The sequence below is a fragment of the Lolium perenne genome, chromosome 6, assembly GCF_019359855.2.
Source record: "Lolium perenne isolate Kyuss_39 chromosome 6, Kyuss_2.0, whole genome shotgun sequence".
In the NCBI taxonomy this organism is placed as follows: Eukaryota; Viridiplantae; Streptophyta; class Magnoliopsida; order Poales; family Poaceae; genus Lolium; species Lolium perenne.
In genome coordinates, this window is record NC_067249.2 from 25,406,168 (window position 1) to 25,430,367 (window position 24,200).

The 24,200-nt window shown below is 44.7% G+C and overlaps 1 protein-coding gene and 1 long non-coding RNA gene across 2 annotated transcripts; one reads left to right on the top strand and one right to left on the bottom strand.

Moving 5' to 3' along the window:
* The first annotated feature begins 3,338 nt into the window (after positions 1-3,338).
* LOC127308559 (F-box protein At5g07610) lies at positions 3,339-5,128 on the top strand. The gene is made up of 2 exons (XM_051339425.2): positions 3,339-3,494; positions 3,594-5,128. Exon 2 carries the CDS (start codon positions 3,611-3,613, stop codon positions 4,790-4,792), a length of 1,182 nt encoding a protein of 393 aa, XP_051195385.1. The 5' UTR covers positions 3,339-3,494; positions 3,594-3,610; the 3' UTR covers positions 4,793-5,128.
* Positions 5,129-11,362: 6,234 nt separating this feature from the next.
* On the bottom strand, positions 11,363-11,916 carry LOC127308558 (uncharacterized). Its single transcript, XR_007856659.2, has 2 exons — positions 11,794-11,916; positions 11,363-11,606 (listed from the first exon to the last, which is right to left on the bottom strand). It is a non-coding gene; the product is annotated as an uncharacterized lncRNA (long non-coding RNA).
* Between the last annotated feature and the right edge of the window lie 12,284 nt (positions 11,917-24,200).

Consider the following 24,200-nt stretch of genomic DNA (forward strand, 5'->3'; position numbering starts at 1 on the left):
TCTCCTCAATTTGTAAGTAAATTTGCTTTGTGGCCTTCATCAAATAAAATCTCAGATTCAGAGGTGCAGTTTACTATGTTTTACACACACTGAATGTTGCAAAGGGTGTTTCAACATGCTATAAAACTATGGTTTCTATTGTGTTCCCACAAGCAAAGTGTTGCAATTAATTTTGTGTTTATGCTACAAAGGTATTATCTTTCAATGTGCAAATTAGTTTGTGCGATATTAGATGCATTTGGCACATATGTTAGACAAGTTAATTTTTTGTTACACTTGGTGACATACTTTTAAAAATGTTGCTACAAACAAATGGGGATTTGTTAGATTTGCTGTTTGTATTGGCTACATGGATGTGTTGGAAATGTTGCATCATTTTTTACACGATTTTAGATACGACAAAAAATGTTGCATAGACAAAGAAAATGTCCAACATGGACACGAGGTGACCAATCCGCACTCGGGAATTAGTAACACCACTGCTAGCGCAAATTGTAAACCCATCTCCACCTTAACCACAAACCAGTTCAATTTTTCCCATAGTACTAGACTACACATGTCGAGAACATTGGTAGTGATACGGGGCCTTATATAAAAAATGAAAAACATGAGTAGTGTTTTTTCTTGTGTATAAGTGTGAGAAAAAATAATTTTTGGTGCTTAAAAAAGCTTTTCATAAGACATTTGTTTATCTTTTTTGCATAGGATGTAAAAAAATGCCATTTTTCTGCGAAACTTAGCGTGCATACATATAATATGAACATATACGCGCCTAATTTTTGTTCAGATTTGTTTCGACATTTTGAAATGCTTTTTTAGGTACCAAAAGCATATGGTCCAGGTTCAAAAGCAGCTTATCAAAACTCTGAAACTCGTGAGCTAAACGAGTAATTCACGACTCGACTCGAACTCGACGTATAACAAGTCGAGCCGAATTTTAAATTTTATCGTTAAACGAGTTCAAGCTAAACGAGCCTAGTTCACCTTGCTCGCGAGTGGCTCGTTTAGCTCGATAAAAATCAAAATTACGCTGTACAATCTTTCCAAAGAAGCTAATTCGGCCCAAGTGGCCAAGTCCTGCCAGCCCAAGCCCATTTGAGCTATGTGATAACTCAGCTACATTTGTAGTCTATTGACTCGCCTTGCATTATATCCGGTTTATATGGTTTACGCTTTGTCTAACAATCTATCAATATTATTCTGCTCATATAATTATTGATTGTTGTGTTTTACCGATTATATTGTTGTGGTACCATATTTATAATAATTATTGTGTAACATTTATGTCCAGATAATTAGAAAAATACATCATATACTATACCGGTTCCTTTTGACAGTTTTTAGCGAGCTACTCATGAGCTTTGCGAGTCACGTCAAGTTTCAAATCTAGACTCGGTTAAACGGGTTGAGTCGACCTAACTCGCTAGTTTTTTTTGAAACCTGTACAGTGAGTTTCCTCACTGCGTGTATTTTTATTGCATTTTTGGGTATAATGTACAAAGCTAAGACTAAAAGAAAACAAAGTGCTTGAGAACAGCACTTAGAGAAAACAAGAACTAAAACTAGTCTAAGTTAAACTAGTCTAGGAATTTACAGGAAATTCGTTACCCAGGCCCTAAGGCCAATATATGATTTCTTTTTAGCTTTATGCACCAGCAAGGCCAACTCGTTTTTGAACTTATGTCTGCAGCGATATAGACTTGGAGTGATCCCTTTGAAGATAAAGTCATTTCGAATAGTCCAGATTGACCATGAAGTAAGCATAATGAGCTCCATGAAGAAAGGCTGCTGGATTTTGGCTTTGAAGCACTGAATGACATCCTGTAGCACTATAGGCCCATCAGTCAGAGTGGAATCCCAGCCAGGGCATAAATAATTCCAACAATTCTTAGCAAAAGGGCAGGCAAAGAACAGATGGTCTCTTGTTTCCAAAGCAGAACCATTGCACATAATGCATGTGTAATCTGGCAAGAAGAATCTCTTTCTTTGCAGCATGGCTCTGGTATTTAGCCTGTTCTGGAAGAGAAGCCAAAAGAAAACTTTATGCTTGTCCTGACAGCAGGTTTTCCAAAGCCAAGAGATGATGGGTAGCACAGGTCCTTGCTTCATCAGATCCCTATACATAGATGATACTTGATACCCTGGAGCTGCAACAGTTACTGTCCACTTATCCTTTTCCAAAGATACTTGAGTTTCTTGTACAAGTGAAAGAAATTGCTGATACTCCTCCATAGCTTGGGTAGATAGTGGCAAATGAAAGAGAGATGGAAACTCTTCAGTGGCAATAACATTCTTGACAGATATGGAAATATCTTTGGCAAAAGTGAAAAAATAAGGCTATTTGGTTGAAAGAATTTCCAGAGACCACAAGTCAGTCCAAAACAGCACAGTGACTCCACTACTCATTGTACATAAGGCTTTAGCTTTGTAGAGATCAAGATTTTTAAGGCAGTCCCTCCACCAAAAAGAAATATCTCTGTGTCTAAGTGGTGGCAGGACATTCTGATAATAAGACTCCCATACTAAGTTTATCCAAGGTATATCCTCCTGGTTATAGAACTTATGGATATGTTTCAGCAAGAGACAATTATTTTGAACTGACAGCTTGAGAACACCCAACCCCCCTTGATCTTTTGGTCTACAGACCATATCCCATGAGGCCAAAGGAGGAGTCTTACTGTCAAGATCCTTGTTTCTCCAGAGACAATGTCTTCTATATTTGTCACACTCATCAAGATCCTTACTCGCTAGTTGACCGAGCTTTAGAGAGTCGAGCCGAATTCCAGGCCTAGACACAGCCACAACACAAATGTGGTGATCATATCGGGAAATGCACTTTGGCTCATAGGAGCATTTGCTCTCATTGTGTGAATCCACATTTTGAAGTGTCAAAAAATTCTGAACTAAATTTTTACATGTACATCTAGACATTTTATGTTGATACACAAATTTTCAAAAAAAGAAAAAAAATTCTATGGCTCCTGTAAAAAAGACAAATTTTGATGTTGTAACACGAATACGTACATCACATTTTTTGTCTTTTTTATACACACCACACAAAATGTTGTTTTCCCACGGAAACTTGTGTACGAACATAGAATGTCATGATGTACACCAAAAAATTTATGTCAATTTTTTTTGACATTTTTAAAATTATTTTTTTATTATTTTGTATAATAGGAGTATTTGCTCCTATGAGCCAAAACACCACCTCCGATCATATCCTCTTACCTTTTGATCATACAGTCGGTAACAGATGTTTTCATGGTACCAGGTAATGGATGGTATCACTTCATAATCTCTCTGCACCTGTCTGACAAACAAGAAAACTGAAACGCGCCAGACTAGGCCACGTCGACGGCGGATTCCTGAAACCCGCTGCTGGAAGCGATTCACAGCCATCATTTGGAGGCCTCTGCAAATCACTCACAGATTCCACTTCCGCCGCCGCCGCCGCCCGCCGCCGCCGTGCAACGGCCTCCTCGTCACTCGAGGTTTGCTTCCCTTCGCCTCCTTCTCTAATCATTGACCTGATCAAAACTGCACGGGAGTTTACTACTTTCAATCTCTAAGCCCTGGGCTTTATAGGTTAGATCTCCATCAGTTGGGGATGGCAAGGAGGTCCAAGAAGAAGAAGAAGCCCGCTGTGAGCCTCCCCGACGACCTCGTCATGGAGATCCTGGTGCGGGTGCCCTACAGGTCGCTCTGCCGCTTCAAGTGCGTGTCGCAGTCATGGCGCGCCATCTGCTCCGACCCCGACCTCCGCAAGATCTCACCGGAGACCCTATCGGGATTCTTCTGCCACGCTCGCGAGGAGAGCGACGGCCGCGACAGTTGCGTCCGTTTAGTCAATCTGTCGGGGAAAGGCCGGCCTCTTGTCGACCCCGAACTCCTCTTCCTGCGTGACTTCACTGCAATTGGTCGCCAACTCGTGGACTGCTGCAGCAGCCTTCTCCTCTGCAAATTCTTCGAGACTTCTCCACATCCGTTCGACCCAGATTGGGTAGTTTGCAATCCTGCAACTGAGAAGTGGACTGTGTTGCCTGCCACGGAAGGGCTGCATTGTTCCAAGAGTTTCACCATACGTTTGGGCTTTGATCCGGCCACCCCCTCTCGCTTCGAGGCATTTGTGCTCAAGCAGGATTCTCTCATTGATGGCCGAATCACTGGAGTGGAGATCTACTCATCGGAAACTGGACAATGGATTTCCATGAAGAGCGAGTGGGGCAGTGAAACCTGTGTGGATGACAACGATTCACAGTTTGTCTTCTTCAATGACACTCTGCATTTCACTACTTTTCATTCTGCCCGTGATGATTTCTGTATGGAAGATTCTACATGTGAATGTGATTACTCACTAGTCACACTGGACACCGAGGGGAAGACATGGAGGAAATTTCCATTGCCATACCATGACACTAGTTTTTGTTCCATTGGCCAGTCTCAGGGATGCTTGTATGCTATGCATATAGATCATGGTAAAAATCAGTGCATACTCTCGGTTTGGCTTCTTGAGGATTATGCTACTGGACAGTGGACCCTAATGCATACTGCTAACGTTCCACAACTGTTTGGGAGTCATTGCTGCGACAGGGCCCACAGGGGTGATGTGATTTCAATCCATTCAGAATGCAATGTGATTTTCCTTATCGACGGCGTGGCGAGCATGCTCGTGTCGTACAATATGGACGACCGGAAAGTTCATGCCATCTGCAGCATTGGAGAATACTGCCCTCTCCCATTTACACCTTATATTCCTTGCTTTGCCGAGTGGCCGTCAGATGGCAAGTAGAACTCAGAAGCTTCATCATTGCTAAGTTGGCATTGCCAGGCGCCTGTGCAGAAATCAGATGTTGAATGTTTGCTGGATCTTCTATTTCCGGAGCAGTGATTTGGACAAGTCATGTGTCTAATTCAGTTTAGTTTTCTTATCTGTTGGTTTTCGGGTGTATTCGATTTGTGGCTTTGAACAATTAGCCATGGAGAATGTGCACGGTAGGCTTTCAATGTGTACTGTCTAGTTATATGAAAACATCGTGCAACTTAATATATTCGCTTCAGTTACTAATTGCTGTATGAATTAAGTGTGAGAACAGGCTATATATATTTGGAAGCATCTGAATTTTAACCTCTTTTTTCCTACTCATGTTTTGCAAGTATGTTTTGCTTGCAATTTGTTATCTGTTGACATTATATATTGATGTCACCCTGTTTATGAATGTGAGTCATGCAATTATATGCTATAATGTGGAATCTGACGTATTACTCTATGATTTATTGTTTGAAATGATTTTCTTTTCCTGCAGTTATATAGCATTGTGATTTGAGGATATAATGGTCTAGGTTGTTGGATATACACATATGTCGAAGAAATGCAATTTTCACTGCATGCAATGTGCAGGGTGTCCCATTGATGGTGTCAGAGTCAAATACAGTGTACATCACAGGATTCAACCCGATTAAAAGATCACCTCATGCTAGGCCTATAGGACAGAATTGTTTCTTTGTCAGGGTTAGCTAACAGCATAATTCACCAACGACATGTTTGTACTTGAAGTCTGGTTCTATACTACTACCAGACATGTTGGGAATTTAGTCGCTCTGACTCATGCACCGTTGTGTGCTGTTTAATGAAAACCCAAAGGAACTAGTAGAGATTACAAACACAAAGCAACAGCGATACATGCAAGGGAGGGGAAGAGAGCAACAAAAGGAGCAAAATTTTTTTCGAGAGTACGTAAAGCATGGCTTATCTTTATAGAAGAAGAAAACATAATGTGTACTAGAAAAGCAATACAAGCATCAATGCTTGCACCCACTCACACCCTCCCAGCTCTCCCTCTGCCTAAGGCCTACTCTCGCACTATATGTGAGCTCCCTCCTCTCCTAGCTAGCTTCCACAGATGAAACTCCTCTCTAATGGCCGCCAAGATCTGGGCTGGGTTCTTTTATTCCCGCACATTCCCAAACAGCCTCGCATTTCCAAAAGGAGCAGAATTACATAGGTCAGTCTGGAATCCACGGGCGAACAGCCTTTTTTTCTTCTCTTGCTCATGGCCATGAGCCCAGATTCAGAATATCACTATTTCAGCAGATTCTCACTATTTCTGCGCATCGCTTGGCCACAACGGCCTCAGGCATAGTCAAATCATTAAAAACCATGCGGTTTTGCGAAAACCGATGGTCCAGAGCAATGCCGTGATTAGAGCAAGTCCTGGCCCTGCCCAGATAAGTGTTCGACAGATAGAGAACACATCGTCAGTCGAGTTGGCTTGCGTCTGATAAACCTCCAGCAGTTGGAAAATATTCCGAGAGCGAACGCAGACAATTGCAAGGTGAGTAGGCGTTTCAGGTTTCTGACAATTGAATGTGCATTGATCATTATTATCAAGGACTCCTTGCCAAGCCAGGATCAGTCGGACCTTGACACATTGCTTTGCAAGGAGCCAGAAGAACATCCTCCCCTAGCTTCTACGGTGTTGCGCAACCCTGAATCACTGTCGAAGCCTGGACGCGACCCAAGTTAGCAACCTAGTGCACTGCATTGACGGTTAAGCGACTTGAACGAGTGCCTATAGATGAAAGCCATGCATGAAGGACCTGTATCAGATTCAGAGCTGATAGTTCCTCCTCGGCTCGCTGAGAACTGATTCTCCAAGAACCGGTCGACGTTCCATCTCCTGGTTGCACCAAAGTCATATGACTTATATCTCTGTAGCCTTGAAACAGCCCATGTTGTATCATACACTTTGCCCAAGGCGTATTCTGCGATGTATGCAGCCTGTGAATAAACTTGGACAAAAGACAGTCATTTTGAATCTCAAGGTTCTTGATTCACAAACCTCCTTCCTGAAAAGATCTGCATATCCTAGGCAACGAAACAATCACTACTTTTTTCTTTACCAAACAAATTCTCCTCGTCGATTTCATTTAAGAATCCGACAACGTTCATTACAAAAGTAAAACCAAAAAGGAAACTAAACAAAAAGGAAAAGCAAGCTTCTCCGGTAACCAGACTGAGAGAAGTTTTGTCTAAATACACTGAAAACAAACTAAACAGAATGACTCCACTCTAGGTAACAGACTAGACGTGAACCAGCACTGGTCAGTTCATCAAGCGCGTAGTTGGCGACGTCCATCCAGTGCGGTCTTGAATAGATATCACGAACCACCATCTTGATCTTCCTTACTCCATCTTCAAGACTTTTTCTCCCGTGACTTTTATGCAATATTTCCCAAGAGTTAAGCATGTTATGTTGAATAAAACCAAAAGCAGCGTGTAGGGTTTTTTGGTGTCGTTGAGTTAACAGATTTTCTTGTCAGTAAACTGTGGCTGTTAGCTGTTAGTTTGCTCCAAGTTTGCTTAAAAACTTGGAGTGTTTCTTCCACAAGACTTGGTCTGCTCGTGGGATGGCACCAACGTTGTGGATCATGGATCGTGTGTGCATGCTTTGTAGCCCGAATAAAAGGAATGAAAAGTGACAGAAAAGTCGCAAGTTGTGGGCAGCGCGAACTCTTTCTCTCGATCGTTTGCTCTCTGTTCTGGTGTTCTTCCTCGTGGCCGTTCGTAATTAGGGACAACATGTTACACAAACAATAAACCACACTATACGGATCGTCTAGAAGTATTGAAACATGCATAATTTCTTGTCTTCCAGATCGTCCAACATACTTCTGTGCCTTTACTTAGCACAAGCTTCCATTAGGATCCTGAGAAGGAATCAATCCATACCCCATCAAGATCAAACATTCAAGGGGCTGAGCAAACCCAGTGCACAGATGGTCATTTGCCAAATCAGCTTAGTCAGAGAACACTAGAAGAACAGGTGATCAACCGTCTCCTTCTAACCATTACCTGTCCAGTCTTATTTAAAGAGGTTGTCTTGCTATTTTTGAGAAACAACCAAACAAAAAAATTGACCTTCAAAGGAATCTTGTTTTTCAGGTGCACATATATAGGCCCTTAACTGTGAATCCCCAAATCCCATTGTCCATTCAACCATGTCAGTCTCATCATTTAACTGAACTGTATCCACCAAACTTTTAACTCTGCCCATCGTGTTGATGTTTCTCCCCACAGGGTCCTTCTGAACCTAATACATCATAACCTTTTTCTTTTAGTTTGCTAACGGTGATAAACTAGGTAAAAGTAACCCCATATGATCTGGGGAATTGGCTTGCTAGAGGTGAACCATTCACCCAACAATCTTCCTTGAAAAGGGGTTTTCCCCAATTGTTCATCACCCCCGTAGCAAACTGCTGGAAAGTATGGTTAACTCCCATCAGGCTTGGAAAACCGCTCTCTCGACTCCCTCTCGCTCCCACGCGGGCGGCGGGGGAGGAAACCCTAGCCGCCGCGCCTCCCACCCCCTCCACCTGCATCCTCCCTCCTCCGCTGGCGCCAAGGGGCGAGCCCGGGCAAAGTATGGTCGCCGCCAGCGCCAGCGGGGCCCCTCCTAGTCCCCTTGTCCCCTTCGAACCGCTTTGGCGGCCGGCGTTGGCGGCGGCGCTGACCGGCAAGGAGGGCTTGGGCGTGGTGCTGCCGGGTACCACGGCGCCGCATCGGTGGTGCGGCGGACGGTATCGACTCTTCTTCAGGCGGATCTGCAGCGTTGGGGTGGGGTCTGGCCGGTGAGAACCGGGTTCCGATTCGGTCGGAGCCGACGATGGTGGCGTCCTCGGGCGTCATCACCTTGTTGAAGGCATCGTTGTTATAGATTTGAGCTCAACCTCTTTGTTCCGGAAGAAACTCTAGATCTGGATACGGATCAGATGATGGCGGCACCTCTGGTGTCATTTTGCCTCTTGAGGGCATCGTTCTGGAACAAATGATACCTGGAGGAAGTCATATGGCGGAGCGGTGTTCCATCTACTGCGCCGATGTTGGCGGGTCTCGGCGGCATGGTGCAGCGGAGCCTCGGAGACGGATGCAGCGTGATGGACGTGCGCATGATGGTGGTGTCGTCTGGCGTCGTGGTGGCATTGGTGGCAGGCCTCGCAAGATCATTGCATTGATCTCTCCTGAAGATGGGTATGCGGAAGATGGTACGCACCGAGGGTCTGCCGGACCGGTTATGCCACCTGCTCGCCATTGGGTGAGTTGTCGAGGCCTTCGGTTTTTTGATGATGCGCGTTGGTGTGATGTCAGAGTGTTGGCTCTGTTCATTGATCCCCCTCATCGGTGATGTAGGATTAGCGACCTATCGTTAGTTTTGGTGGCTTCGGTTTGATCTTTGTAATTTTTTTTGTAAGGTGTTGTCAATAATCTAATAAAAAAAGTCGTGTGCATCCCTTGATGCAGAAGCTGAGGTGATACTTCCCCCATTTCAGAAGAAAAAAACTCCCATCATGCTTTGCCAGAAGTGAGAACATCCAGACCTAGTTGTGGCCTGGTAAAGGATCTGATTGCTCAGCTACTTTTTTCTTCAGTAATTCCTGCCAGATTCCATCAGAATCAATCACTGCTGAGGTAAGAACCACCCACAGTTCAGCGCAACGATACCAGCTTGTAGGTGTATACACTGCTAGTGCTAAGGGAAGAAGCTAAGAATGGAATTGCCTGTTGGTTCAGTTTTTTATTAAAGGAATTGCCTGTTGATTCATCGAACAGGGAAGGAGCCTATTGGGGGTAGTTGCAACTTGTAACAGCCAAGAGGTTTAAGCCTTGATAAGGCACCTCATCTCACTTTCCACATGTGTGCGCATCTCTGAAAAAAGAAATGCTTCTCCGCGAATCAATGGCGTGGTTGTAACAACCAAGGGGTTCAATCCTTCATAGGGTAGCGAATTTCAGTTTCCTCATGGCGTATGCGTGTATTCTCATCGCTGAAGGGAAAAAAAAAGCTATTTCGAGAATCAATTGCGCATGCAGCAGAAGCTCCAGCCCTTGTTCACTCCATATAAGGCAGCCAATGAGCCAAACAGTTGTCACAGGCAGAAAGGAAGAGTGCAAGACCCGTCTCTCGCGATCTCATCGTTTCTGGTATGACGATCGCTCATCTGCATTTCACTTCTCAGTTTCTTTTCATCCCACTTTCTTGATTCATTTGTCTCTGGCTGCGCAGCAGGGACAGCGCGCGAGAAGAAGAACCGATGGAGGGAAAGAAGAGGAGACCGGTGGCCGCCGCCGCCTGGGTGCTCGTCATCCTGCTGTCGGTCCAGCAGCAGCATGTCCTGCCGGTGGCCGACGCCGCGTCGGCGTTCTGCCATTGCTACGCCAGCTGCTACCCGGACTGCAGGGCCAACCACGGCCGGGCGTTCTGCAAGGTGTCCTGCGGCTGGCTGTGCGTCGCCGGCGACCAGGCCGGGGGCGGGTGCCCGGGGGTCTGCCAGCAGGCCTCGCTCTGCGGCACCGTCGTCGCTGCCGATGGTGACGGCGGTGAGCCAGGTGCTGCTGATGCCGCGGCGGCCTGTGCGGAGGATTGTGCCAAGTACTGGAAGGCCAAGCACGGCTGAGTGATCGGAAGAGTGCTGGAGACATAAATTGGGGTCTGGACTCTGGACTCCGGGAGGCTGCATGTGTGGTTGACGATGATGTTGCAAAAAAAAAAAAATGATATAAGATCATAAGAGTGCTGGAGAAATAAATTGGTTTGTTTTCACTTCGTTCAGTCAAATTTACTCGCTGTTTTCCCTTTTTGCAAAATGCAAAGTACCATTGAGATCAACGTCAGTTCACCGTTTGACTCTGTTTGTTAGCCCTTCCGTATTCAGGACATATTTTTACGTTTACTTGCGTGGAAAACAGCAAAGGAGGGGTACACGAATCACTTGGAAGATGAAGGTAGAAACTGTACTCTTCTTCAAACTACTAGGAATTATTTCAAATTACTAGATCCAAAGGGCAAATGGAGTGTATTTCATCAACACGATGATCTACTTTAAACCAAAAAACTAGCCCCCGTTCTATCATTTTAGGAATCAGATAAGTGGCATACATATCAAACAACATAAAGCGTAATGTCCTTATATGGAAACACAATGACAATCATTATTAATCTTTTAAGTAACATCGCGTACCGTCACATGCTACTCAATGGAACAGCATAGAAAAACAGAGCCTGGGAATTGGTAATGGACAGTAACCAGCTGTGAGAACGTCATACAATTCTGGGTCTCACGTGTTAATATTAATGTTAATCAAAAGTGCATTTATAAACCATCGCAAGAGCAGCACCAGGCACATAACCTAGAGAACGCAAAATAGCACATGACAATGGAGCATCCCATACAATTTATAAGGTGTAGCTACTACATACAACAGCAGCAGCAGGCACATATTCAGCAAAGCGCAACAATTCAGCAACAGCTTGAAGTTCGCGTTGCAAGCCTAAGAAGAAATAGAACTCTCAACGCCAGAAGGTAACCAAGTAACTCAACTCAATGGTTGGCTGTCATTGTATTTTCAGTACAGTTTTATTACAGAAAAGCAACAATAACATCCATTAGGTGTGGCCTGCAGCATCGGCTGTCGCTTGAAAAGAAAAAATCACAGATTCGGTCGGCATTTGCAAACACCGTGCGGATTATCATCAGTCAGGACCTACAGGAAGTTTCTAATGTCCAACTTCCTGACATCAGGCATCACCTCGTCCTTAAACTCCTCCCTGGAGGCAAATCATGTCAGTGAGTTGCTATCTTATAATAGAAGGATACAAAAACTATAAATTTCATGAAACTTTGTTATACCAAGCGGATGAGCAGACTACATTATGTTGAAACTTGGCAACAGCTTACTTGAATGATTTGAGGTATAATCTAAGAAATAATAATGTATTACTTAAATAAGCATACCTCTTTAGTTGACCCTCCATGGCTTCAACACATTCCTTCTTAAGTTCTGACAGCTCGCTTTTAGCAATTTCCATTTCAAGTTCTTCCTCGATCTTGGGAAGATCCTCCTTTCGAATGCCAAGCCTATTTCAAGTTCCAGAAGTTAAGAGAACCAAAATGTAAACACACGTTACTCCGGCTAAAAATGATAATAGTTCAATAATATAAAACATGTCTAGCATGGACTTAATAGTACTAAATCTGCATCTGTTGCAATGGATCCAGACCACCAACCATAAGGAACAATATACAGTTGGACATGCAATCGTTATAGAAAAACTGTAGCACGAAAACTAATGCAAATCGACCATAGGACTTATGCATTCTTTTTCCCAAAGGAAACCAGAAATGATGTCTCATTATTCAATGTCTGGGTTAAAAGTTAATAAAATACAAACGATCCATATTCAGTGATCAGCAAAGATGCATCTATATGAAACTATTAATGATATATCTTTCAGCAGACCTCGCTCTGCGGCACCGTCGTCGCCGCCGATGGTGATGGCGGTGAGCCAGGTGCCGCTGATGCCGCGGCGGCTTGTGCGGAGGACTGCGCCAGAGTACTTGAAGGCCAAGCAGGGCTGAGTATAAGAGTGCTGGAGACATAAATTGGGGTCTGGGTTGTTTTTCAGTTATCGCCAGTGTGCGCGGTCTCGGGACCGGTGTGGACGTCAGAGCGGCGGCTCCGGGAGCTTTTCTTGAGTGATACCTCCTGCTAGGGCGGGAGTGTTATCGGCTCGTGTGGTGCGCGGCCTCGGGGCCGGTGTGTGGCGTTTGGTTGTACGGTTTTCGGTCAGTTTCCCTTATAAACTGACCAAATTTCCCTCTTCTTAATGAAAAGGCAGTGCTCCTGCCGGTTGCTCTAAAAAAAAAATTTGGGGTCTGGACTCAGGATGCTACTCCGTACATGTGTGGCTAAGGATGATGGTACATTGTGATTTGTGGTCGGATAATTTGATACGATTTTTTTCATAAATAGTACTCCGTATATATTAATATTAAGAAGATATTCAATTTGGATACCCACAACAACAAAAAAAGAAAAATTACATAAAAGAAAAATCTCGCAATAGAGATCTATTTCTCATCGCAGCGAACCAAACACCACCAACACAACACCAGAAATCTATCTTTTTCAAAAGCGACGTTTTGAAGAAGTAAAACAATGCACAACGCCGTTGTCACTCTGATCATAGATCATAGGTTTTTCACCCTCGAGAAAGTCCACACTCACAAACAATACATTCAACAAGGTCATTGCGAGACACAACCAATTAAGGACAAATTTTGAATTTTCTCCTTTCAAATTTAGACTCTGAACTTCTCGTGTGTTGTCACCTTCACTTGTCGTTGCCACTGCTTCAAGTTACAAATCACCAAAGCCAATTCCTCATCTCTAGCAGTACTTGAACCAACATTAATAGTTCTCAGAACTCAGCTTCCATGAGATTCTCCTTGAATGATTTCATCATTAAACTGGCAACTTCTTGCAAAGCTTCGCCCCGCTTACTCTGAAACCAAACGGTCAGGAAAAACATGGTTACGCATGACCGAATACCATACAATCCAGCAATCTCGTCCATTTGGAGTTCGTCGACGGAGCCTTCTGAAACTCGACACTCTGGCCAGATTAATGAAGATGGCGTGAGAGGGATCCTAAAACTGTTGCCTTTATTCAGGTGAAGTAAAGGGCCCCACGCCACCGCTCGTCGGCCGAACCCCACCGACGAAAGAGGAGGCAAGCCAACACACGAACCACACGCACGCACCAGTCCACTGCTCTCCGCCCTAAGCAAGATGCCCAACACAATAACGCCGTCTCCCCACGCATCTTCGAGCGGCCAACAGCCACATTGAAGATGGATCTAGGCGATATCCTAGACCTGCAGCCGCCGCAACATTCTTGTCCGGGTGTCCAATGGAAGGCCCCACCGCCACGACCAAGGCATCACCCCATCACCATGGGCAGGATCTCCACCTCGCACGAATGCCATGCCGAAAGAGATGTCGCAGCTGCATGGCTGGGATCGCCGCCGCATGGCTGGGATCGCCGCCGCATGGCTGGGATCGCCGCCGAAACCTCCATGCGCAGAAGAAAGCCGGTGCCTGCAGCGATCCGCTTCCGCGATCCAAACTCCATGTTACCTTCGGCACCGGGCTCACTGCCACCGTGGCCTAGGCCAGCGGCGGCAGGCAGGGGAGGCCAACGGGTTGGGTTGTTTGGCGGCTAGGGTTTGGCCCCAGTGTCGCCCAGGGGGAGCGACACGGGAGCCCCCATTGGAGACGCGAGAATACAAATATTCAATAATTGATAGATCATAAGAGTGCGGGAGAAATAAATGTGTTTGTTTTCACTTCGTTCAGTCAAATTTACTCTTTGTTTTTTTTAATGCAAAGTACCATTCCTATCAACGTCAGTTCACGGTTTGACTCTGTTCGTTAGCCCTTCCGTATTCAAGGCGTCCTTTTACATTTACTTCAGTGGAAAACATCAAAGGATGGGTACACGAGTCACTTGGAAGATCAAGGCAGAAACTGTACTCTTCTTCAAACTACTTGGAATTATTTCAAATTACTTGATCCAAAGGGCCAGGAGTCTATTTTGTCAAGAGAATGATCTACTGTAAACCAAACTAGCAAGGACAGGCGCGGCGGCACGCCGCGCCCGAGTAAAAGGTAAAATGTGTTTCCATGTCAATTACAACGGTGATGTGAAGATGTGATAGAAAACGTGGTGAAGCAACATGTAAACACATTTAGAAGTGAATAGACTATTGCTGGATGATCATAAAATCTAAAACACGCATATGATCATTTTATTGCTACACACAATTGCACTGACACCGTGAACCAAACTAACACTGATCACAAGAAATACAAGAAAAAGATATATAGATTACACCACGCAAGTGGAACAATAGAATTGCACATAAGAACAGAAATAGACGGGAAGGAAAAAGGAACAGATTACATTCATCAAATAGCGAAGAGAGCGTGGGCTAACACAAAGACTTGGAGCAAGGGGCACTTGCATTCAGTGTCCACTAAGGTCAACTGTGCTGCGAGTACCTTGATCTGTATGGTAGCTGGCATCACTTGGTAAACAGTGCACCATGCAGAGTAGCTTCTGGTATACAGTGAGTGTGTTACCGAGGTTTCAGCTGCTGTTATTTGGTATCGACCAAAGTAAAGTATCAGGTTCAGCGACGAAAACAATTGCAGAGTAGCTTCTGAATGGCAAACTATTGAAAAGCTTGGGTAAAACATAACACTCAGCACGATAAGAGTCATATTCATACGAAAGCTTGATGTTCTTCAACAAAAAGATCAAATAATTATCTACTGTTTGGCACCTTCTTGTGTTCACTCATGCAAATAAGAGTCATGAAAATGATTTTATATGAACAGAAATAATGCAGAAATAATCTTCAATACTCTGTCCTGAAATGCTAAGTCAAGAAGGATGCAAGAATTGACTCATACACCTTAGATCATAAATTTGGACAGCCAAGAACATATCACCCAGAAAGAGAAACACACCTTGTGTGATCATTTGAAGCATGTTTTAGAGATGTAAGTATTAACAACCGACTTTTAATCTTGAAATTTGTATGGACTACCCATTTTGAAGGGTATTCAAAATAAGAATTTGGTAAGCTTACATGGGCATAGTAACATGATTGACATTAACACATTATTTGATGACTTCAAGCATGTTTCAAAAATGCCAACATTAGAAACATACCTTTAATCTTCAATTTTGCACTAACTACCCATTTCAGGAAAAATGTGTATTGAGAATTAGCAAGCTCATGTGGTAGGAAGAATCCAACATAAAGCGAGGAACCAAGTAAAAAAAAAGACATGCTGGTTAGATGAAGCCCAGAACATTGGTAGTTATCAAAGGACAATCACTCTGATCTCAACTTCTCCTAGGGGATTATGAAATTGTTCCTATGTAAAATTGCCAATTCTTAAACACAAAAATCGGAATAAGAATTTGAGTGTACTATCTACCTTTAATTAAGAACCGAATAGCAGCAAAACAAAGGAACTATGTACCTTTAATTTACAATCGGAAAAAAAGAGGAGGCATGGTATGCTGTATACCTGACTGTAGTTGTACTGACCCGCACAACGGTATTCATGGAAGTGAGCAAAACTTGTATCTGGGCTCACATTTCCTAGCTCCAAAAATGAGTTAATTACAAAACAGAAATATTAGCAAGCAGGCATGAAATGAACTCAGCCCGAAAATATCTGTCAATTTGCACTCAGCACCCTATTACATTACTACAATCGGGCACATGACAGAATAGTAGATGAGGGCCGCAAAAATCGCTGCTTAGAAGTGAGCAGCCCTGATTAACATACCTCTGTTAGCATGTTTCCTAAAATAACACCACGATTCGAACTCAGCACCTATCAGGACATAGAAATACAGAGGTAACCTGCTTTAACTTTTACACCATCAAACTGATTGTGCTCCTTATATATCTGCAATATCAAGCTAGCTCCGCATATCCTCCGTTATGTAGGAACAAATATATAAAGAAAGAAGCCTATTTAAATAGCATGATAATAAACCTACCTCGACAGCTTCATCCTAATATATACTAAGAATTTCTTAGTGAGAAGGCAATTATTTCAAATGAAGTAAGAAGTTCCAAAATGACATGCAAAAGGAAAACTGAAATATTTAACATGGCAGGAGTACTGAACTGTATGGACCATCAGCATGCGGCCAGATTTAAAAATTAAGAGAAGTATTTAGGCTATATATATTATACATAGTTGTCGACCAATTTCAAAGTGCATCTCTAGTTCAGATCAAAGAAAGTCATGTCCTGCAAACAACAACATACCGGCACATAATGTGGCATCCTCTTTCTCATAAAAAGCACTGAAGATCAATGTATGTATCACATCCCTTGCCCAAGATTTGATTGGCATCAAGACCAATTAACCAAAGGAAAGCATGTCATTTGTCAGAGGAAAACATGTCATGGCGTAAACTAATACAAAAAAGCATTTGTTTAGTATCATAATTCTAAGAGCATTGTTAAAGAGAATGTCTGAATGTGCATACACGGCTGCACTTCTCAGGTCCAAGAAACTGGATGTACAGGCTGGAAATTATACTGTCCAGAACATAAATAGGCTATGTATATCAATTGGCCCTTCGTCAGTGTACGTAACTAACTAAGACAGGTTATTTGTTAGTCTCTCTCATATTGAATTGGGAACTAAAAGTTGAAGTGGTCCAAAAAATTCGTAGGAGCAGCACAGCACATAGATGTGCATTCGATTTCAGTTTAAATCATCAACGTAAAATATAGGAAAATTGAGTAACCTCGCCTCTAGTAGGAAGTGAAGAACAGGCTCGTTGCTCAGACCTGGGAGGGGATGGAGCAGGGAAGCTTGCTCGATCCAATCGATGCCGACTTCGTTGAGCGTCGGCAAGATGGCAAGCATGCAGAGCACCGCTGATTCGCTGAATTACTTTGTTTCCACAAACTTTTCGTCGAGCATCGGCAAGACGGTAAGCAGGCAGAGCACCGCCGAACTAATTTGTTTCCACAAACTGCCGCTCCGACGATACGCCCACGGCATGGCACCGAGCCACCGAGGAGCGGCCACTCATGGAGCACATAGGCCATTGGCCTTCACAGTCGATTGAGGGCCTGTTTGGTGTGGCTTTTGGAGGCTTTCCACCAAAAAAAGCTGCCCAAACGAGTCAAAGGGCTCGGCTGCGCGGTGGGCTTTTACAAAAGCCACACCGTTTCCTTCAGATGGGGAAAAGCACCTGAAAGGGTGCTTCCCGAGCTTCCCCAACCGAGCCGCGCCCTCTGCTCGTTCTTTTCCCCTCTTCGCCCTGCTCGCCTCCCCGCGCCTCTGCTAGGGTTCGTCGCCGCCGCCGCACGTCGCCGCCGCCGCACGCCGCGCCTCCCTAGCCGCCCCCGTCGCCTCCGCTCCCGTCCGGTCCTCCTCGACGCCCAGGACCGCGCCGTCCGCTCCTGCTCGACGCCCAGCACCGCGCCTCCCCAGGACCGCCGTCCCCTCCTCGACCCCAGGACCGCGCCGCCCAGCCGCAGTTCTCCTCGACCGCCCCAGGACCGCGCCGCCCAGCCGCCGTCCTCCTCGACCGCCGCAGTTCTTGGTGAGGACAAATCCAGGTCGACACCCCCTGCCCATTTCTTCAATTATATGATGTTTTCAATTTGTGATTTGATTTGGACTGTGAGTATGAATGAATGAAGTAATTGGATGAATTGATGCTAGATATTGCTGCAGTATAGATGAAGTTAGTGCATGATTTTTGGTGTGTGTTTCACTGTTAGTGCTAGATGGATATGGTAGCAGCCAGTACAAATTTGTTATGTGTTTCTGCTTGCTTAGCACATTGTAATTCTGTAGTTTTTTGTGTGTTATAGCTTGTGTCCTCCGTTTCCATGGAGAAGGCAATTTGGGATGCACACTACCTTCTTTTTTTTTGCGACATTTGTGGTTATCCAACACAGCATTCTGCAACACAGCATGGAGAAGTATCCACTTCAGTTCCCAACCCCTCCTGATGGTAGTACTCTAATTTTCATTATGCGCATTTGTTTCTATGCACTATTGTTTTCAGATTTCTTAAATTTGTTCTCCTGTGTGTAGGTACATACTATCTTGTTGATTCTGGTTATCCAAACAGAAAGGGATTTCTAGCTCCTTACAAAAACAACACATACCATATTCCTGATTTCCGTCGAGAAGGGCCACCAACGAAGAAGGAAGAAATTTTCAACCATGCCCACTCATCGTTGCGAAATTGCATCGAGCGCATCTTTGGGATCTTGAAGAATAAGTGGCGCATTTTGAAAGGCATCCCTCATTTCGACTTGGTTACACAGAAGAAAATTATCATTGCTTGTTGTGTGCTTCACAATTTCATTAGAGACTCCAACTTGCGTGATAAACAGTTTGATCGATGTGATGCAGATGAGGATTACATGCCCAAGGCCCAGAGGCAAACAATTACCTTGCCTAGTGATCATGTGTCGGGTGAACTACACACAAGAGGCATGAACGGAACACGTGACGACATTGCCAACACGTTGTTCATTTCTAGACAACGGAGGAATTAGCTCGTATAATGTAGTGGAAATGTATTTTGGACAAATATATTCCCAATGGTTATGTAATGACAATTGTATGGCGACTTGAATTTTAGATGCATATTCTATTTATTACACGTGAAGCAGCGACAGTACAACTTTTCATTAATGTAAGGGTGTTTCAGACAATTCAACAGTTTACAGCCAGCTGGTTTGCCAAAGACTTCCACTCAGAAAAGCAGCTTCTCCTAGACAGCAACTTTTCTGCACAGCACCCACAGCCAGCCACAGCCAGCCACAGCCAGCCACACCAAACAGGCCCTGAATCTGCTGAATCTTGGTCATACGCATCCCGGCGGCTAGGCACCGCCCCGTACCGCTGCTGCCTCCGGCGTACTCCACGCGAAGGGTCTTGGGCGAGTCTGCAAACAACACAGGCAGCCTCGTTTGCTGCGGCGGCATAGGACTTATAGCACTGGAGGCTTGCGTGGACCTGGACGCGTGCAGGTACATCAGTACATATCGACCGACGAGGATGCTACCGCGCCTCCTGCGCCCCATATGACGTGTGCGTTGTCAAGCTCCAGAACCAGGTCGGCGGCTTGTTGCAACATGCGCCAACAAAAAGAGACGTGCGCGGAGACCATGGAGAGGGTGGACCGCCGTCCAGGTGAGGAGCTGTCTACGGGGAGCCGGAGCACCTCGGAGATAGCCGCAGCACGGGAGCAGGATCGACCCCCGCCACAACGGCCGCACACAGAGGATCTCGGCAAGGGGAGCCCGCGGCGGGGAAGGGCTCGGCCGGGGAGAGCTCGGGCAGATGGTGGTCGAGCAGAGAGGAGCTCATGCGGGGGCGGGGGAGGCCGGTGGAGATGCTTATCCACCACGGGTGGTGGATGGCCGCCCCGCCGGTGAGGTCTTGTTGTCGCTGAGTACGCTTCTGGTTGCCGCCTGTCCTCTGATTTCTCCTGGATGACCACCAAGCTAACCATGCCCAAGTGTAGATCCCCTAACCATCACAAACGAAGCCATTCGATGGCTGAGTCTTGACGAACCTTACCGCCGGCGAGTCGGAGCGGACTGAGGAAGGCAGACCAGCGGCCGAGGGACGCCGGCAGGAGAGGCGGCGCTAGGGTTCCAGACTTCCATCACGGCGTCGTGATTGGGGACGCGGGGTTTGATGACGGCGGGGGATTCTGCTAGGGCGACCGCGCAGGCGGTGCGCCGGCCGGCGGCGACGGCATGGGTAAGTAGGGAGGAGAGATGACTGGGAGGAGGAGGATGTGTAGAGAAAAAAAGGAAATAGAGCCTTCGGGAAGGAGAGGAACAAAGGAGTTACTCCGTATCTGACAGAGTAGTCAAAGCGGTGTTGATGTCAGAAATAATTTGTTAGACGTACCCGGAATGCCACCAGTGCAAAAACAACACAGCAGTAATCACCTTTACTTAATTTCTACGCGCCATCCAGAATGTACACATGAAAAAACAGAGGAAAATCAACCACAAAATCACTACGTGTCAACCTATGGTTAATCCAGAAAAGAATCCAAAATTAGGAAAAAAAATATGTTTGTTAAGGTTTAATATAGTACTTATAATTTTACGTTCACTTCAGTGGAAAACAAGAAAGGAGAGTACGAATCACTAGGAGGATCAAGGTAGAAACTGTACTCTTCTTCAACTACATGGAATTATTTCAAATTACATGATCCAAAGGGCCAATAGAGTATATTTCATCAAGATAATTAATTATCTACTGGAAGGCAAATAACTAGCCTTCGAGATGGGCATGTGTTATTTTTTAAATTGTTAGGAAATTAACAAATATAGACTTCGACTTTTTTTTTCTGAAATGGCGCCATGTTTTGGTAAAGTGGCTCTGGATTTTGCACACGAACTCCTATGAAAAAGTTTTACATATAAACATATATCTACATAAAAAGTTACATCTGAATTCAACAGCCTACGGCCGTTTACCCATTTCTAGATTCCTCAAAATCAAAAAGAAAATTGGAGTTTTCGGAGGTTTAGATTTTGGCGCAAAAGAAATTTAAAAAATAGCAGTGGCGCACCTCTCCTCCCCCCTCTCCTCTTCTCTTCTCTGCTCCGTCGGCCGCCTCTGCTCCCTCCGCCCTCCTTCCTCCTCTCCTCTATGGTTCCTCCTCCCTTCTTCCGCATCTGCTCTCTACTCTCTATTCCTCCTCCCTCCTCCCTCCTTCCTTCCACTTCTCCCTCCTTTCTCCTCCCTACAGGTTTGCACCCATAAGAAAGATCCGTAACCTCTCAAGTTTCATTAGCTAAGATGAAATGCATCTCACTACTGGCAACTTCCTTCCAGTAATCAGCCTCCTGAGATGCATAAGCTTCTAAAATAGAAGTGGGGGTATCATCCACGAGGTACACAATGAAATCATCACCAAAGTACTTTGTACCACTCTGTCTCCTGCTCCGTTTGAGAGTATCATTGTTGTCCTCCACAAGATGATCATACTGTTTCATCGCAATGGCAGGTTTAGGAATTATAATTGACTCCCAACTAGATGAATTAGTCATCTCCTGATTTGATGAGCTAGACGTGTCTTTCATGAGAAAGATATCCTCGTTGCATCATTTGACTCCATAATTGTACCAACCTGCATGTCGGATACCACGGATTTCACTACCAAAAATCAGCCAATGCTATGAAAAGCATATCCTAGAAAAACACAATCCACGGTTTTGGTCCAAGCTTGCGCTTCTTGGGTATTAGCACATTTACTTTCGTCAAACAATCCCAAGTTCATAAGTACGAGAGTTTCAACCTTTTCCTTTCCCATTCCTCAAATGAAGTAATGGTTTTGTTCTTTATGGGAACACGATTTAGGACATGGCATGGGGTCATATTGCTTCGTACACCATACACTACAAGAAAAGTTGCCATGGCCGACGAAGTTGAAGTCGCGCCGTGGTTGCTGGTGACCATGGCCGACGATTTTTGGTCTCTCCGTTGTGCATGTCAAAACTTTTTTTTTCTCGTTTTTGAGGCCACCTAGCCCGACGAAAACGGCCAAAACGTGGCGTATGGTGGCCCGGGACGTGGTGCATCTCGAAATCTCGGGTTCGTCGGCCGAGTCAACGCAAATCCGCACCGCCGAGGGATGTAGGGCCCAGATGGCAGCCTCTCTGGCATTGTTTTTTTTCTCGATCGCGCCATCTCGTTCAACGCTCTCCGATCGAGCCGTTTACGATGCAGGATCATGGGTCCCGCATGTCATCCTCTATGAACCAAAATTCTTTCTATTCTTGGATTTTTTTTGACCCCCTGATTTCTGGCTACTTCCTTTTTCTTTTGATCCCTTGCCGCCTTGGAAACATTGAGACCGCTGCTGCTAAATGGGACCCGCATGTCATCCTCTATGTGCAATCAACTTTCTTTTCTTGGAGTTTTTTTTGGCACCTCATATTTGGTCACTTGCCTTTTTCTTTCGATCCCCTGCCGCCTCTCAAACGGTGATACCGCTGCTGCTAAATGGGACCCGCATGTCATCCTCTATGTACTGTAAAACTTTCTTTTCTTGAATTATTTTTGGCACCTCATATTTGGTCACTTGCCTTTTTCTTTCGATCCCGTCCCGCCTCTCAAACGGTGATACCGCTGCTGCTAAATGGGACCCGCATGTCATCCTCTATGTACTATAAAACTTTCTTTTCTTGAATTATTTTTGGCTCCTCATATTTGGTCACTTGCCTTTTTCTTTCGATCCCGTGCAGCCTCTCAAACGGTGATACCGCTGCTGCTAAATGGGACCCGCATGTCATCCTCTATGTACTATAAAACTTTCTTTTCTTGAATTATTTTTGGCTCCTCATATTTGGTCACTTGCCTTTTTCTTTCGATCTCATGCCACGTTTGAAACGTTGAGGAACCTGCTGGCTCATGGGACCCGCATGTCATCCTCTATGTGCTATAAAAGTTTATTTTCTTGGATTTTTTTTCACCCTCTGATTTTTGGCTATTTCCTTTTTCTTTTGATCCCCTGCCGCCTTGGAAACGTTGAGTAAGCTGCTGACTCATGGGACACGCATGCCATCCTCTATGTACTATAAAACTTTCTTTTCTTGAATTATTTTTGGATCCTGATATTTGGTCACTTGCCTTTTTCTTTCGATCTCATGCCACGTTTGAAACGTTGAGGAACCTGCTGGCTCATGGGACCCGCATGTTATCCTCTATGTACTATAAAAGTTCATTTTCTTGGTTTTTTTCACCCTCTGATTTTTGGCTATTTCCTTTTTCTTTTGATCCCGTGCCGCCTTTGAAACGTTGATGACTCTGCTGGCTCATAGGTCCCACATGTCAGCCTCTATGTACAATCAAGTTTCTTTTCTTGAATTATTTTTGGATCCTGATATTTCGTCACTTGCCTTTTTCTTTCGATCTCATGCCACGTTTGAAACGTTGAGGAACCTGCTGGCTCATGGGACCCGCATGTCATCCTCTATGTACAATAAAACTTTCTTTTCTTGGATTTTTTTGGCACCTGATATTTGGTCACTTGCCTTTTTCTTTCGATCTCATGCCGCCTTTGAAACGTTGACTAAGCTGCTGGCTCATGGGTCCCGCATGTCATCCTCTACGACAATAAAAGTTTTCTTTCTTGGAGTTATTTTGAACCCCTAATTAATTTCTGGATATTTCCCCTGCCGCCTTGGAATCGTTGAGGATGCTGCTGCCTCATAGGTCCCGCATGTCATCCTCTCAGAACGGTAAATGTTTATTTTCTTGGATTTTGTTGACCAAACGATTTTTGGCTTATTTTTTCTTTCGATCCCCTGCAGCCTTTAAAACGTTGAGGACGCTGCTGGCTCACGGGTCCCACATGTCAACCTCTATGAATAATAAACGCTGAGGATGCTGCTGCCTCATGGGTCCCACATGTCATCCTCTCAGAACGAAAATGTTTCTTTTCTTGGATTTTTTACCAACTGATTTTTGGTTTATTTTTTCTTTCCATCCCCTGCCGCCTTTAAAACGTTGACGACGCTGCTGGCTCATGGGTCCCCGATGTCAGCCTCCCCGTACAAGAAACATATGATATCTTGATTATTTTGCAGACAATAAACAATGTATTGCGCTCTGAGCTATTTCAAATGGATAATTAAATCTTTATTTTTACATAAACAAACTTATATGTTGAATCTCCTTGTTTTTTTGTCTTTGCGAAGCATAGGACTTTCCTGTTTTTTTAGAAAATTCGGAACTTTCCTGTTTTGGAGTGGGCTGAAATT

Coding starts and splice junctions, on each gene's coding strand:
- LOC127308559 (XM_051339425.2), top strand. CDS start 3,611: ATGGCAAGGAGGTCCAAGAAGAAGAAGAAGCCCGCTGTGAGCCTCCCC.